This window comes from Cherax quadricarinatus, chromosome 14 (genome assembly GCF_038502225.1).
Source record: "Cherax quadricarinatus isolate ZL_2023a chromosome 14, ASM3850222v1, whole genome shotgun sequence".
Taxonomy (NCBI): Eukaryota; Metazoa; Arthropoda; class Malacostraca; order Decapoda; family Parastacidae; genus Cherax; species Cherax quadricarinatus.
The window spans coordinates 14,754,820-14,772,713 of record NC_091305.1 but is presented as its reverse complement, the minus strand read 5'-3'; the positions used below and the strand labels follow the sequence as shown (position 1 = coordinate 14,772,713).

The following is a 17,894-nucleotide window of genomic DNA, read 5'->3' as shown; positions in this document are numbered from 1 at the left end:
GTCCTGTAAAAATGAAACAGATCACGAATAAACAGCTCGGTTGCCCATGGCTAACCAGCAGCATTCTGAAATCCATTGATATGAAACACCAATATGAAAAGCAATATAGACAGGGCTTAATACACAAAGATATTCTTAAACAATATTCATCAGTTCTCACCAAATTAATAAAGAAAGCCAAACAACTGTACTACTCCAGCAGATTCACTGACATAGGAGGAGATATAAAAAAGACCTGGAAAAACACTTTCCCAGATTCTGGGGACCCACAAACTGAAATAAAACCAAGAATATTGTCCTAACCAAACCTAATGAAACACCACTGCATCCCACTAACACAGCTAACAAGATAAACGACTTCTTCTCAAACATAGGATCTGATCTCGCCAGTAAAATCCCATGTACCAACACCCGTGCCGGGGACTACCTAGATGGGAATTTTCCAAATTCCCTCTATCTTGTACCAAGTGAGCCCACGGAAGTCACCGCAATTATAAAGTCACTCAAAAATAACTCAGGGAATCTGTCTCACGTCCCACCAATACTGTATTGTACAAGCGAGCGGCCCATGTCCTTTCACATGCTATTACATTACTTTTTAACAAGTCACTAGAAACTAGCACTTTCCCTACACTAAGGCAGCAAGGGCTACACCAATACATAAAGGTGGTGACCCTACAGATGTAAACAACTATAGGCCAATATCAAACTTACCATTGCTATCCAAAATCTTCGAGAAACTCGTGCACAGGAGACTATATTCATTTTTAACAGCACAAAACATACTCAACCCCTGCCAGTTTGGATTCAGGAAAAATAAAAGCACTAATGATGCAATTGTAAAAATGCTAGATCTGCTTTACACAGCATTGAAAAATAAGGAATATCCGCTAGGAATTTTTATTGACCTAAGAAAAGCATTTGACACAGTAGACCACTGCATCTTACTCCACAGACTTGACCATTATGGTATAAGAGGCCATGCGCTTGCATATTTCAAATCCTACCTTACTAATAGGTATCAGTATGTCACCATTAAAGACACAGCCTCATCAGCATGGCCACTTGATACTGGAGTTCCGTAGGGAAGTGTCCTTGGTCCCCTGCTCTTCCTCATTTACATTAATGATCTTCCAAACGTATCTGGAGTTTATCTGGAGTTTATCTGGAGAGAGTTCCGGGGGTCAACGCCCCCGCGGCCCGGTCTGTGACCAGGCCTCCTTAGATCAGTGTCCTAGGATGCGACCCACACCAGTCGACTAACACCCAGGTACCCATTTTACTGATGGGGAACATAGACAACAGGTGGAAAGAAACACGTCCAATGTTTCTACTCTGGCTGGGAATCGAACCCAGGTCCTCACCGTGTGAAGCGAGAGCGTTAACCACCAGGCCACCAGAGCACCAACACCTGAAACCCATTCTTTTTGCTGATGACACGACTTACGTCATCTCCCACCCTAATCTTCCCACCCTCAACACCATTGTCAACGAGGAGCTGCTCAAAATTCTGACTTGGATGACAGCCTATAAACTTACACTTAACACTGACAAAACCTACTACATTATGTTTGGTAGCAGAGCAGGAGATGCGCAAATTAACTTTAAGATCGACAACACTCTAATTGCCAGACATAATGAGGGCAAATTCCTAGGTCTATACCTCGACAATGACCTAAATTTCAGCACCCATATCCAACACGTAACAAAAAAAGTATCCAAAACGGTGGGGATCCTCTCCAAGATATGATATTACGTGCCGCAAACTGTCCTTCTCACACTATACAATTCACTCATTTATCCATACCTCACCTATGCTATTTGTGCTTGGGGATCAACTGCAGCAACACATCTAAAGCCAATAATAACCCAACAAAAAACCACAATAAGAATAATCACTAAATCCCATCCCTGGCAACACCCCCCCCCCCCACTCTTCATAGATCTAAACTTATTCCCTGTTCAGAACATCCACACTTACTACTGTGCAATCTACATCTATAGGACCTTAAATTCCAATATTAACCTTGACCTCAAATGCTTTCTTGATAGTTGTGACAGGACCCACAGGCATAACACCAGACACAAACATCTCTATGACATTCCCCGTGTCCGACGAAACCTTTACAAAAATTCAGTGTGTGTCAAAGGGCCTAAAATCTGGAACACCTTACCTGAAAACTCTAGAACTGCAGACACATTAATCACTTTCAAAACTACAGTTAGAAAACATCTTATCTCCCTGATACACCCCATCAACTAACTACATGTAAACCACCTGGTGGTTCACACTTTCACTCATTGACTATAAACACAGAAATACGAATCTTAATCTTAAAATAGTGAATCCTAACTAGTCATGAGTTTGCCTATGATACTCCAATATAGACACTATGTATTGTGCCAAAACAAAAGCATTCACATTGCTAAACTCACAAACTATAATGTAGTCACTTAGCCTTAATACCATAATCTGTAATAATTTAAAGTTTAGAATTAATCTAAGTCTGCCCGAAATGCCTAGCCATGCTAGGTGTCCTAGTGGCCCCCTCTGTAATTAGTATTTTAAAACATGTAAACCACACAATATTCAAAATCTGTAAACCCCACATTGTAATCCTTATAGAGAATAAACTTGATTGAGTGATTGATAAATACAAGTATACATAGTGTAAATTACCTAGGATAACCCAAAAAATCCAGACAAAGTGCTATACTCTGCTTGAAGATATGAGTAAATGTGATGACCCAGTCTTGTGGCTCTGTGAGACAGAGAGCTAGACAGATAGACAGAGAGCTAGACAGATAGACAGAGAGCTTGACAGACAAATAGACAGACATGTTTGTGTACCAGCAAAAACAAAGCAGGCCCTAATCTTTTCTTATCAAGTCTTATTACTGCACCCTTGCGAATGCTCATCAAATGTCACCTCTTATCAAATGTTATCTCATCTTATCACGTCACTGTCAGGGGTGGACTTTGTTTTTCATGCTTCAAGGGAACTTATTATTTTATTATTATTACTTATTCTCCTTCTCCTCCTCCTCCTCCTCCTCTTCCTCCTCCTCTTCCTCTTCCTCCTCCTCTTCCTCTTCCTCCTCCTCTTCCTCTTCCTCCTCCTCCTCTTCCTCCTCCTCATCCTCCTCCTCCTCTTCCTCCTCCTCCTCTTCCTCCTCCTCCTCTTCCTCCTCCTCCTCCTCTTCCTCCTCCTCCTCCTCTTCCTCCTCCTCTTCCTCCTCCTCTTCCTCCTCCTCCTTTTCCTCCTCTTCTTCCTCCTCTTCTTCCTCCTCTTCCTCCTCCTCTTCCTCCTCCTCCTCTTCCTCATCCTCCTCTTCCTCCTCCTCCTCTTCTTCCTCCTCTTCCTCCTCCTCCACTTCCTCCTCTTTCGTCGTCGTCATCATCATCATCTACTTCCACATATCCAAAACATTGCTGGGACCTATAAATGCTTTGTATATACACCTACCATCCGACTTACGACCTGCTCGACATACGACGACTCGACTTACGACCGTGTTTTTTATGCCAAATTTCTTGGAAATAAACAAGTGTTTGTGTTGTACACAGTGTTTATCCTAAACCTTACAGTATAAAATACAGTACTAACAGCATAAAAAGTAAAGTAAAACATGAAATACCAAAATAAAACAATAAAATAAAGTCATTACAAAAATATGTTGATATTCAGTAGTAAAGTTCGACTTACGTCCATTTAGACTTACAACCGGTTTCTCGGCACCAAACTCGGTCGTAAGTTGGATGGTTATTCCAAGACAATAGTAAATGACCAAGGCAGATGTAAATGTCCTCCTGTCAATGTGTTTGTGACAGTGTGAGTACAATTTCAGTACCTAATACTAGTATCAGAACAAAGATTAGTTATGAAATGACAAGAGCTACTATAAATTGTAATTATCAGAACATAAAAATTATATAAAATAATATGAAAAAATGGAAAAAAGATATATTAGCAACACTTCTGCAAGCAGCAGTGCTCCATGTTGCCACCAGGTGATCTCCAAGTGCCAACTTTGAGGCCTCATATCTCGGTAAGTACTGACCCTAAATTTTTTTTTTTATCCTATAACACTTAGAAAAAATGTGCTCTTTCTTTCAATAAAAAAAAATGTTTATTTTTCAAAATATTCGGGGCAATGGGGTAGTGAACGTATACATATATGTATACGTTTGGACCGTTTACGGGTTAAAATACAGTATGTATAGGCTTTACTGTTTAAATAAACTTTAAAACATTTTGTAGATAATGCACTTACTTTAATTAGTAAACTTACTTATTGAATACATTTTTATATATGTAAATTACTTTTTTATTTACAGCTATCCAGGGTAACATATCTCTTGATTATGGATTTCTGCCTCCACGAGCTTTCTTCACAGATACCAGTGCCTATACCCAAGTGTTTGATAGCTCCATCACCTATGGACAAGCTGTGTGTAAACAATATGCAGTTACAGTCAAGGTATGTGTCATTGTAGGAAACAAATTGAATAACATAGTCAAGAAATGACATAGGTGTAGAGCAAAATATTTATTGTGGCCACATTTTACACCTATGTAGAGCTTGACATAGAGAAAAATAATGTAACTGTAAGAAGCTAGTTATTCCCTTTTCTTCATTATTGTTGACAGTCTGCCTTTACAACAAGACTGGAGAAGTTTAAATATAAACAGACCATTTTAAGTTTTTAATTCCTCAACAAATGGTGAACACTTTTCAGCAAATGGGTCTATGAAGGATGAGGTGAATCATAGAATTGATGAGGGGGAAAGGGTGAGTGGCATACTTAGGAGTCTGTGGAGACAAAAAAATTTGTCCATGGAAGCAAAGAGGGGAATGTATGAGAGTATAATTATACCAACACTTTTATATGGGTGTGAAGCATGGGTGATGAATGTTGCAGCGAGGAGAAGGCTGGAGGCAGTGGAGATGTCAGGTCTCAGGGCAATGTGTGGTGTGAATATAATGCAGAGAATTCATAGTTTGGAAATTAGGAGGAGGTGTGAGATTACCAAAACTATTATCCAGAGGGCTGAGCAGGGGTTGTTGAGGGGGTTCGGACATGTAGAGAGAATGGAACAAAACAGAATGACTTCAAGAGTGTATAAATCTGTAGTGGAGGGAAGGTGGGGCAGGGGTCGGCCTAGGAAAGGTTGGAGGGAGGGGGGTAAAGGAGGTTTTGTGTGCAAGGGACTTGGACTTCCAGCAAGCATGTGTGAGCATATTTGATAGGAGTGAATGGAGATAAATTGTTTTTAATACTTGATGTGCTGTTGGAGTATGAGCAAAGTAACATTTATGAAGGGATTCAGGGAAACTGGCAGGCCAGACTAGAGTCCTGGAGATGGGAAGTACAGTGTCTGCACTCTGAAGGAGGGGTGTTAATGTTGCAGTTTTATAACTAGTGTAAAGCACTCCTCTGGCAAGACAGTGATGGAGTGGATGATGGTGAAAGTTTTTCTCTTTCTGGCCACCCTGCCTTGGTGGGAATCGGCTGATGTATTAATAAAAATAATAATAAATAAATACTTTATTCTGTTCTATTTACAACTGTTTTGAGAAGTACTATACAGTTGACCCTTGGACAACATGGGGGTTAGGGGTGTTTACACCCCAACCCCCTCCTGTGCAGTTGAAAATCCATGTATAACTTTTCACTCCCCAACAACTCAACTGCTAAGGGCCTACTGTTGACTGGAAGCCTTGCCAATAACATAAGCAGTTGATTAACACATATTTTGTTTGTTATATGTATTATATACTATATTTTTACAATAAAGCAAACTAGAGAAGAGAAAATATTAAGAAAATCATAAGGAAGAGAAAATACATTTACAGTACTGTACTGTATTTATTGATACCATAGATTTGCATCGTCTGTTTACAAGATGAATTGTCTGCCAATACCTACATCATTATTGTCTTATATGATGGAGTGTGAGAAAAGTAACATTTATGAAGGGATTCAGGGAAACCAGCAGGCCGGACTTGAGTCCTGGAGTAAGTAAGTAAGTAAGTTTATTCAGGTATGCACAAATACAGTTACATAGAATTATCATGCATAGCAGCATATGTGTAGAGAACCTAGGATAACCCAAAAAAGTCAGACTGAGTGACTTATTTCCATTGGGGTCCTTTTACCTTATTATTATAATATAAAGGTTATAATATTTTCTTATTATTCTATAATGAAGATAACATCTTATTATCATACTAAAAAGACTATCTTCTACAAGAGGGTCATTAAGACTATCTACAATACGAGGGTCATTACTAGGAATAAGGTAAAATTTACACGTATGTTAGCTAAAAAATAGAAAATCATTCCCCTCCCTTTCTGTAGCTACATTCATCAGACACCTTTTGGCACTCTTCTTGAACTGGTTCATGCTATGACTGGCTTTGACATGTGCGGGTAGTCTGTTCCATTCCTTTATTGCTGTACAATAAAAGGTGTTTGATGCCTGGCCAATGACTGTGAGTACTACAAAGTTGTGCTCTCTCCCCCTAGTACTATGATTGCTTTGGTTTCCAACCTTGACAAAATTGACAGCAAGATATTCTGGACACTGTTTGTGAGCAATTTTATAAACATGATTTAGCTTCAGTTGTTTTACTCTGTCTTCAACATTCAGCATATCCAACTGCTGTAATTCATCCTGGCCTACATGTTCTCTTGGTCCCAGCCCCAGGATGAATCTTACGATTTTGTTCTGGGTGATTTGTAGTCTATCTTTCAGTTTTTTTTGTCAAGGCAGAGTACCATGAAGAGCATGTGTAATCCATATGGCATTGTATAAGGGCTAGACATAGGGTCCTGCGAGCCTCAGAGGGTAGACACTGTGCTTGTCTATACAGGAACTTCAGTCTGGTATTCGCTTTCTTTACTACACTGTTCCGTATCAATTCTCCTGACATGCATGGGTCAAAGGGGATTCCCAGATATTTTACTGATGAAACCAAAGTGATGGGCTCCCCATTACACTGGACATTAAAATTATTTACCCTTCTCAGTTTATGTTTCATGCCAAAGAGAATGGCTTCAGTTTTCCCGAGGTGTAATGATAGTTTGTTGTCTACTAACCATTTGCTGCAGGACTCCAGTTCCAGTGGAGATGGGAAGTACAGCGTTTACACTCTGAAGGAGGGCTGTTAATGTTGCAGTTTTATAACTGTAGAGTAAAGCACCCCTCTGGCAAGACAGTGATGGAGTGAATGATAAAAGTTTTTCTTTTTCAGGCCACCCTGCCTTGGTGGGAATTGGCCGATGTGTTAATAAAATAAAAAAAATGATTAAAAAACATATTATACATGTTATACATATTACTAACACTAAACATCAAAATTTAAAAGATAATGTGTAAAACATTGTAGATGTTATACATATTACTAACACTAGACGTCAAAATTTAAAAGATACAGTGGAACCCTGAATATTGGCTATAATCCGTTCCAGAAGGTTGGCCTAAATTCGAAGCAATATTTCCCCTAAGAATTAATGTAAATACAATTAATCCGTTCCAGACACCCAAAAATAATAAAAAAAAATAATTTTGTAAAGTTTAACATACGCAAAACAATTAACATTTAAATTATTATTACATACCTGTATTGAAGACTCTTGTTGGCATATGGAAGACAGGGAGGAGGGGAGAGGGAGGAGGAAAGGTTATTGTTTAGAAGGGGAATCCCCCTCCAGTATCAAGTCCCTCTCTGGGGTTACTTCCCTTCTTTGTCTTTTAATGGTACTAGGACCAGCTTGAGAGTCATTGGACCCCTGTCACACAAAAAAACTGTCCAGAGAGGTTTGTTTCTGGCACCTTCTTAAGATTTGCCTGAAGTGGGCCAATATGCATTCATAACACCTAACTTTTTCTTAACTTTTTTGGTTGCAAATCTCAAAAAAAATTTCCAATACAGTGGACCATTGGTTTTTGTGTTTAATCCGTTTCAGAACAATCGGCCAAAACTGAAATCAGTTAAAGCCGAAACCATTTTCCCCATAAGAAATAATGTAAATGGAATTAATCCGTTCCAGACACCCAGAAGTATCTACAATTTTTTTTTTTTTTTTTTACCTTCAAGATAGATTTACTTGCACAAAAGAATGAACATTACACATGACACTTACCTTTATTGAAGGCTGTTGTTGTTGGAAGGAAGACAGGGAAGATGGGAGAGGGAAGAGAGTTTATGCTTTAGAAGGGGAATACCCCTCCATAAGGGCTGTAGGTACCTAGTCCTTATCTAGGGTCACTGCCCTCCTTTGTTTTTTAATGCCACTAGGACCAGCTTGAGAGTCACTGGACCACTGTTGCACAAAATATCTGTCCAGATGGGTCTGTTTCTGGCATCTCTTTAAAATTTCCCTAAAATGGGACATGGCATTGTCATTGTAAAAGTCGCCAGCATGGATTGCAATAGCTTTCTCAGGGTGATGTTGCTCCACAAATGACTGCGCTCTAGTCCATATTGCACAAATCTTAATCTCTGAAGAAGGCACCTGCTTCCATCTCTCTTCCTCCTCCTCTGCATCAATTTCCTGTGCTGTGATCTGTTGCTGTTGCAGATGAAGCTCTTTCAGCTCATCAGTGGTTAGCTCTTAATTGTGGTCATTCACCACCAACTCTTCCACATCCTCGCCACTCACATGGAATTCCCCAATGCCACAGTTGATTGCACAATTGATTTCTTTTTTCAGTTCTACAGTGTTCCTCACTTTCTTTAACAAAGCACTGGTACTACGAGATTTCTTTGGGGCCATGGTCGCTTATTTAGCAGTCACATACAAACAAGTGGCAAAAACAATGGATTATTACGAAACGTTTCATATGACCTGGCAGGATATGCTCACTTGCCGAGAAACAATGCTACACTGGCTGAGAATGCATGTGGGAGGCGGCTTTGTCTGCACGCTGGGCACTGGACAGGTTCTGTACAGTCAATGAAAATGGAGGTAATCAACAAAAATGGAACCAAAAAATCGATGAAAAATGTCGGCCAAAACCGAAATTAGTGATAACGGAGATCGACGAAAACGGAAGATCCATTGTATATTTAGTGAAAAAAAATCTTCATACAAGTGGACTCTCTCAGTTCAAACCAGTGTTATTCAGGGGTCAACTATATATTATTTTTGTCTTCTTTAACTTTCATTTGACTGACATACAAATACATACTGACCCATATACAGTATCATAAACACCAAAGGTGTTAGATAAGAGTGAGTGGAGATGCATGGTTTTTGGGACATGACAGTCTGGTGGAGTGTGAGCAGGGTAATAATTTATGAAGGAATTCAGGGAAACTGGTTAGCTGGAAATGAGTCCTGGAGGTGCGAGTACAATGCCTGGACTTTAACCCTTTCAGGGTCCGTCCCGTAGATCTACGGCTTTACGTTCAGGGTCCAAACCGTAGATCTACGCCATGAGCTCAGCTCACTCTGATAAACTGTGAGTGGTACATTTGGGCCTAGATATGAGAGAATACATCTATGTGGTATGTGTGCACCACATAAAACAGATCCTGCAGCACACTGTGTATAATGAGAGAAAAAAAATGAAATCATGATTTTTCGATTAAAATAGCAACTTTGCAGTGTTTTTTCGTATGTTTTTTATAGTTGTATTTGCGATTTCTTGGTCTCATTTGATAGAATGGAAGACATATTACAGAAATAGAGATGATTTTGATTGGTTTTAGCACTGGAAATGGCTTGAAACTGAGCTCAAAGTAGCAGAAATGTTAAATTTTTGCCGATATTCAAGAGTAAACAAACGACCTCACACGTCTAATACACGTCAGCTGGTGGGTCTAATATACATTCACAAATATGGTGATGATATTTATACAATTATTACAGTATTGCATAACAGTAAATCTTCTATTTTTTGGTGTGAATAAAAATTCATTATGTGAATAAAAAATCAAAATGGAATTTATTTGTAAAGCCTCAAAACATAACTAATGAATAGAGGAAATGTTAGTTTAGTGCCAGGAATGCCTACATTGTTCATTCTGGACCCTATTTTGAAATTGGAATATTTTGAACTTTGTGTTAAATTGGCCAAATTAACAATTTCCGATCACTTTATTTTGTAGTTGAAACAGTTGACTTGACGATTTCTTGTGCTCAATCGATAGAATAGAAGTAATACTAGTGAAATAGCTAAGAATTTGGTTGATTGGAATAATGCAATTGGCCTAAAATGGGAGTCAAAGTCGGCAAAATCGCCGATTCGTAAATATCGCTGACACATCAAAATTCGCGAGAGCATAATTTCGTTAATTTTCCACCAAATTTCGTACTTTTTGTTTTATTACCTTCACAAAAAGATTCTCTACGATTTCATAAGAAAAAATAAAAATTTTTTTTTTTTAAATTCTTGGACACTGGTGCGTGACTCCAGATTTGGGCCTTGGACCCTGAAAGGGTTAAAGGAGGGGTGGTTTGGGATATTGGCTGTTTGGAGTGACATCTAAACTTGTATCTAGGTGCCTCTGCGAAGACAGCAGTTATGTGTTAAAAAAAAATCCTCATGTTATATGATGGCCTTATATATGATGTGCAGTTACAGCTGAAATGGGAAGAATTTTATGTACGTTTTTTCTGTTTCTAGGAAGATAAAATAGATGGACGTGAGCCCCTGTTGCTGAAGATGGAATATCAGCTGCCTGAGTTACAAGGAATGCCAATAATTTGTGAGTAGACAAATGGAGAGTGAGAGCTTCATGTGGTGTAATTGATGTTATATGGTCATCCACACACACACACCTAGAGTATACCTGGAGAGGGTTTTGGGGGTCAGTGCCCCTGTGCCCCAGTCTGTGACCAGGCCTCGTGGTGCACCAGGGTCTGATCAACCAGGCTGTTACTGTTGGCTGCACGTAAACAGACGTATGAACCACAGCCCTGCTAGTCAGGTACTGACTTTAGGTGCCTGTCCAGTGTCTTCGTGAAGACAGCCAGGGGTCTATTGGTAATCCCCCTTATGTATGCTAGGAGGCAGTTCAATATTCTTGGTCCCCTGACACTTATGGTGTTTGTCTATCTTAGTGTACTCGTGGCTTTCCTGCTTTTCATTGGGAGGATGTTGCATTGCCTGCTGAGCCTTTTGCTTTCAGTGAGAGTGATTTTCGTGTGCAAATTTGGTACTAATCCCTTTAGAATTTTCCAAGTATATATTATCATGTATCTGTCTCTTGCCTGCATCCAGGAAATATAAGCCAAGGAACTTCAACCATTCCCAGTAATTTAGGTGTTTTATTGTACTTGTGTGTACCTTGAAGGTTCTCTGTATCTTCTCTTTGAAAGTGAGATCCTCTAACATTATCAGCCCTAGGTCCTTCATATTAGTTTTCCACTCTGTTGTGTGATTGGAATTTATTTTATACACCGATATATTTTTAATTTCTTCAAGTTTTTCCATATCTGGATACTAATTGAAATTTCTCTTCAGTGAACTTCATATTGTTTTCTGCGGCCCATTTAAAGATTTGGTTGATGTCTTGCCATGTCTTTGATGGAGGACACTCATGCAAATTTGTGTGTCATCTGCAAAGGAAGGCATGGTGCTGTGGCTTACATCTCTGTCTGTGTCAGATATGAGGATAAGGAACTGGATGGGGGCGAGTACTGTGCCTTGTGGAACAGAGCTTTTCACTGTAACTACCTTAGACTTTACTCTGTTTACTATTACTCTTTGTGTTCTATTTGTTAGGAAGTTATAGATCCAACTGCTAACTTTTCTTTTTATTTCTTTATCATGCATTTTGTGCACTATTACACCATGGTTGCACTTGTCGAAGGCTTTCGCAAAGTATTTGTATACTAATCTGCATTTTGTCTGTCCTCTAAAGTATCCAGGACCTTGTCATAGGGACAGAAAGGAGTGGCCTGCTCTGAACCTATGTTGCCATGGATTGTGTAACTGATGGGTATCTACATGGGTGGCAGTCTTGCTTCTTAGAACCCTCTCAAAGATTTTTATGATGTGGGACGTTAGTGCTATCAGTCTGTAATTCTTCGCTATTGCTTTACTGCCCCCTTTGTAGAATGGAGCTATGTCAGTTGTTTTTAGTGACTGTGGGATGACCCCCTGTGTCCATGGTCCCTCTCCATAGAATGCTAAAGGCACATGATAGGGGCTTCTTGAAGTTCTTGATGAACACAGAGTTCCACAAGTCTGGGCCTGGGACTTAGTGCACGGGCATGTCATTTATTGCCTTTTGGAAGTCATGTGGTGTTAGAATAATATTAGAGATGTTTGAGTAACCATTCATTATGTCATCAACTCTTAGTCTGGTTAGCGGCTCACTGAACACTGAGTCATACTGGAACTTTAGTAATTCACTCATTTCCTTTCTGTCATCTGTTAGTCCCATCTCGTCTAAGCAAGGGTTCAATACTGGATATTGTTTTTGCCTAAGATTTGGAATAAGAAAAGAAATATTTTGAGTTTCTTTCACTTTCATTTATGGCTTTTTGTTCTCGAGTTCTTGTCTCTTGTAAGATTCTCTAAGCTTAAGTTCGATATTTGCTATTTCTCTGGCCACTGCTTCTCTTCGTATATCAGATATACTTGCCCCTTTCAGCAGCTCTGTGATTCCTCTCCTTTGCCTGTATAGGGAGCATCTCTATCTTTTTAGTTTACATCATCTCTTTTTTTTTTCTTAAAGGAATATGCCTTGAGCATATGTCAAGTGCCAGAGTTAATTCTTTCTAGGCAGCGGTTTGGGTCTATGTTGTTTAGGATATCTTCCCAGCTTGTTTCATTTATTACATGGTTGACTACCTCACTGTATGCTTTAATTATTGAAGTTGAATTTGAAGGCACCCTCATGACCGATCACATCTTGCTGGTCTGGGGCCCTCCTCATATATGTCTGTACCTCCATTATGTTGTGATCTGAGTGTATTGTCTTTTGTACAATTATATTTCATATCAATTCATCATTGTTAGTGAAGATGAGGTCCAGTCTTATTGGCTCTTTTATTTGCTGGTTTAAGGTGAATTTGGTGCAGAGATTTAATAGCTCGTGTGTGTGAATTTTCATCTGAGCTGCCTTCTGGGGTTATCTCTGCTAAAACATTATTTGCTACAGTCCTCCATTTTAGGTGTCTTAAGTTGAAATCCCTCAGCAGCAAGATGTATGGGGCAGAAGCTGGAAGATTTTCCACACTAGTCGATTTTCAAAAGCTGTTCCTGGAATTGTTGGGAAGTTGCATCCAGAGGCTTGTATACAACTCACAATGACAAGGTTTTGGTTCTCGATCTTTACTGCCAAAACTCTGACTACATCATTCGAGGTGTTTAGCAGTTCTGAGCATAGGAGTGACTCTGTGATGTACATGCCAATGCCTCCCCCTTTTTGCCTGTTCGCTCTGTCGCATCTGTTTAAGTTATATCCTAAGAACCGTATTTCGTTGTCAGAGTGATCCTTTATGGAGGGTCTTTGTGAAAGCCGCAAACATTGCATTTCACTCTTTGAGCAGCCCACTGATGAAAAGTATTTTGTTGTTCATTGCTGGCTTTAGACCCTGTATATTTGCAAAGATGAACACACACACATTGTAAGAAACTCATATCCTATAATGGCAAACTTCAAAACAGCTTTTAGATGAAAAATTACAAATTGTAGAGATTTTTTTTTTTAACAAGTCAGCCATCTCCCACCCAGGCAGGGTGACCCAAAAAGAAAGAAAATCCCCAAAAAGAAAATATTTTCATCATTATTCAACACTTTCACCTCACTCACACATAATCACTGTAGAGATGGCCTCTATAAAACAATGCTCAGTACAGTGCTGAGAAATGTCCATCAGGCATGCATAGTTAAAAATTCTTCTGTATAACCACCAAATGTGAATAGATTTCGATGGAGTTTGTAACATGCTGTTTTGTAATTTGTATAAATTTATGTAATGAATTGCAATCATTTTATGTAATGAATTGAAATCAAAGAAACGTGTGATCAAGTGTACCTTGAGTTATTGCCATGGTCTTGTATGTGTTAATGTGATTCAAAACAGTTATTGTTGTAGTAGTGTGGTGTTGGCATAAAAAAAATACTTGTTGATAAAATTGAAAAAGTCCGAAGATATGCTGGAACATGGCTCCCAGAGTTAAAAAATGTGAGTTGCAAAGAACCTTTGATAACAGAAAAGTGGTAGGTATATGTGGAACCTTTATTGACAATATTTTGCCCATATATTATTCACATTACATAGTGTGAAATTACATAAGCATCAACTTCAGGAACCATATTATTATTATAATCAAAAAGAAGCGCTAAGCCACAAGGGCTATACAGCGCTGCAGGGCAGGAAGGAAGCGAGGGCATCAGGTGGCAAAAGGGAGGTGGATGAGTAATAGGTTACGGATAACAGCGGAGCAGTGGATGGTGAAAGGGTAAAGGGCAGCTAGAAAGGGCTGAGGGGAGTGTGTAAGGTATCATCATCAGAGTTTGTGGAGTAAATCAGTCGTTGTCAAGAAGTCAATGAGAGAGTCAGGATTAAAGGAGGGTCCATCAGCAAGAAGGGAAGGTAAAGAGAGAGTAGTAGAACGAAGACGGCGTTGGAGGTAAATTCTGCGTGCTCGTTGATAGAGAGGGCAGTCTAACAGAATGTGGCTAATCGATACTGGAACTTGACACTGCTCACAGAGAGGTACAGGGTGCCTCTCCATGAGATACCCGTGAGTAAGACGAGTGTGGCCAATGCGAAGACGGGAGAGAGTGGTCTCCCAACCACGGCACTGATGACAAGAAGACGGCCAGTAACCTATGCTCGGTTTAATAGAATGAAGTTTGTTACCAAGCAGAGTTGACCAACGTTGTTGCCAACGGGCGTGAAGGTGGGCAGCTATTGTAGCAAAATAGTCCAGAAATGGAACACCTCTATAGGAAATTGGTAGGTCATGTACTGCTGACTGCGCAGCAGTGTCTGCCTGTTCATTGCCCTGTACGTCGACATGACCAGGGACCCAACAAAAAATAATATCTTTATGCTTCGTAGAGATACGGCGTAGCCAAAGTTGGATACGGAGAACTAGGGGGTGAGATGTATCAAATTTTCGTATAGCCTGTAGAGCACTAAGGGAGTCTGAGACTACCACAAATGATGACACAGGTATAACGAGCTTGTTTGGTAGCTGTAGAGCGGTGTTAATGATATACGTCTTCGGAGGCTTCTTACTTTATTGATAACTAGTGTTGGGTTACACAGGCTTGTGTGTTTGTGCCCATGGCCCGGGCAGGGCCATGCCCACGAGAGAGAGCTGGGAGGCCTTGTGTCTTGATGCCAGGCCGCTGTGTGAGTGAGCGCGAGGCAAGTCTGGGCATACTGAAGTGGCAAGGCCTATAGGTGGCAGCACTTGAGTGGCGCGAAATATGAACTAAGCTGGCAGACAGCATGGGCTGTCTGTGCAGACAGTACAGGCTGTCTACATACGCTCGGCCACCTACCGCGCGTCGTCCCGACGCGACAATACTGGTAGTAAAAGAAACTCGGTCTCTCTCTCGTAGGAACAGGGCACAGAACACAAAATAAAAACATATATATACATATGGACATGGAAAAAAAAACTTCCTACAGGGAGGGAAGAAAAAAACATGTGGGGTGTGCTAAACATCGTGGTCATAGGCAATGAGCGTCGATGGGCATCACTGCACGCCTTCCTGCGTCTGGACAGATACTGCAACACGGGAGACATCGCTGCGGCTGAGCTGTGACGTAACAGGGTACGGTCTCCTCTGGTGAAGCAGTCATCGTAGGAGTCGCTGCAGGTTTTCACTCAACCTGGGGCACGACATGCTGGTGCCCTCGAGTGAGGCGTCGACAAAACTCGGCAACTGGGCAGGACTTCTGGCAAGCGACTCAGGACACTCCTCGACTGGTACTGTCGCTGGGCTGTCACTGCCGGCGAGCGTAGAGAGAGTCGTGGCAGAGACGACTGGGCGAAACATCTGGGAGTCGTAACATCATACACCAGACTGCAGTGAGAGAGCTAGCAGTCAAAGTGACGACATCTTTGTGCAGGCTGCTCACTGAAGCTTGTGACACGAGGCTGACAGTGCCTGCCGACAGGCCTGGCTGCGGCTTGACGAGTATCATCTCTCGACAGTTGGAGTTATAGCAGAGGTTAGCCTAAGCGTCCCCAGACTTGTTTCTCTACATATAACTGCACTCTGAAGGTCTGGAGGTGAAGTGAAACAAATCTCGATGGGAATCGTAGCAGGTACGATTCTACAGAACATCACGAGCGACGAGCATAAAAGCTTTCTGTACAAGAGGGCTCGGTCACTCGGGCTGTCTGATAGCTGTCAAACACACTGGTCACAAGGGTGACTTAACACAGTGGTGTTACTCAGGTCTGGCTGGCTCAGACCTCACTGGACACACGGAAACTTTACAAACACACCTCTGTACATACGGTACAACATGGCTTAAACTAGCAAAAGATGCTTTTCTGTGCATAAAACTGACTCTAAGACATACTAAAATGTGAGAACACTGACTGAGAGGAATTAATTAACACACGACATATATCTTCTCTCAATCTTCTCGACAGTACTAAAATAATTACTAGAAACACTCGATGGTGACATCATGTGATGTTAGGCGTGATGACGCGAGGTGACGTCAGGCACACATCTCGAGGTGACGTCAGCAGACATCGTGAGGTGACGTCAGCAGACATCGTGAGGTGACGTCAGCAGACATCTCGAGGTGACGTCAGGCAGACATCGTGAGGTGACGTCAGCAGACATCGTGACGTCATGAAGTCGGGCAGCATCGTGGGTGACGTCGATGTGATGCGGGCAGCAGACCACAGCATGAGGCCTGGGGCATCTGGTAACTCACGTGGCTTTGTAGGTCTACGTGACATCGCCCACACCCACGTGACGTCGTGATCCACGTAGCTTCGAGTGGCCTCGGGCACTCGGATACACAGCACTGGCAATGAATTCATACGAAAAACAGCAGAAAACACAGCAGAGGGAGTGGGCAGTGGTGAGTGTATGGTAGTGTGGTGGCGAGGAGCGTGCGTGAGTGTATGGCAGGGCGGGCATCTGGCCATTCCTCCTCCTCCTCCTCCTCCACCCACAAACACGTGGAGAAGCTCACACTGGACGCAGAAATCACCACAAAACTCACCTCTGGCTTGCTGAAACAGCTGTGCTGAGCTGAACAACAACAGCATACAAGTGACGCTGAACACGTGACTTGAGAAACAGCGTGGGACACTGTAGCGTGGGGTCACTGTGACGCCACTCACAATTCTCGAAGACTTTCGACAAATTTCGGCTGGATCCTGCTAGTACCTGTGTCTGGATGCTCAAACGTGCAGACACGACATCAGGATAACTCATTGAGAGAAGGATGCTTTTTGTGTAGGGTGATGAAGTGAAGATGACTTCATACCTCTTCCTTCCTCGCGGGGCAAACACAACTGCTGCAGAGCACCGCTGTCACCATTTATAATGGGGTTGTTTGGTAAGTGCTGCAAGCGGGTGTGAATGATACGTCTTCTTCGGAGGCTTCTTCGTTTATTGTTAAGTCGTTTTGGGTTACACAGGCTTGTGTGTTTGTGCCCATGGCCCGGGCAGGGCCATGCCCACGAGAGAGAGCTGGGAGGCCTTGTGTCTTGATGCCAGGCCGCTGTGTGAGTGAGCGCGAGGCAAGTCTGGGCATACTGAAGTGGCAAGGCCTATAGGTGGCAGCACTTGAGTGGCGCGAAATATGAACTAAGCTGGCAGACAGCATGGGCTGTCTGTACAGACAGTACAGGCTGTCTACACAGGCATAGATGCGATACGAATAAGTGCTGCAAGAATGGCATACAGTTCAGCAGTAAAAATGCTAGCCGAAG

The 17,894-nt window shown here is 41.5% G+C and overlaps 1 protein-coding gene across 4 annotated transcripts in view; it reads left to right on the top strand.

The window, feature by feature from the left end:
• The window catches only part of LOC128695607 (integrin alpha-PS3-like), a 263,263-nt gene that overhangs the window by 141,730 nt on the left and 103,639 nt on the right, over positions 1 to 17,894 (top strand). For all 4 annotated transcript variants that reach the window (XM_070084870.1, XM_053786331.2, XM_070084871.1 and 1 more), the window contains exons 12-13: positions 4,340 to 4,482; positions 10,641 to 10,722. In XM_070084870.1, the coding sequence (XP_069940971.1) occupies positions 4,340 to 4,482; positions 10,641 to 10,722 (225 nt within the window). The remainder of the gene's footprint in view (positions 1 to 4,339; positions 4,483 to 10,640; positions 10,723 to 17,894) is intronic.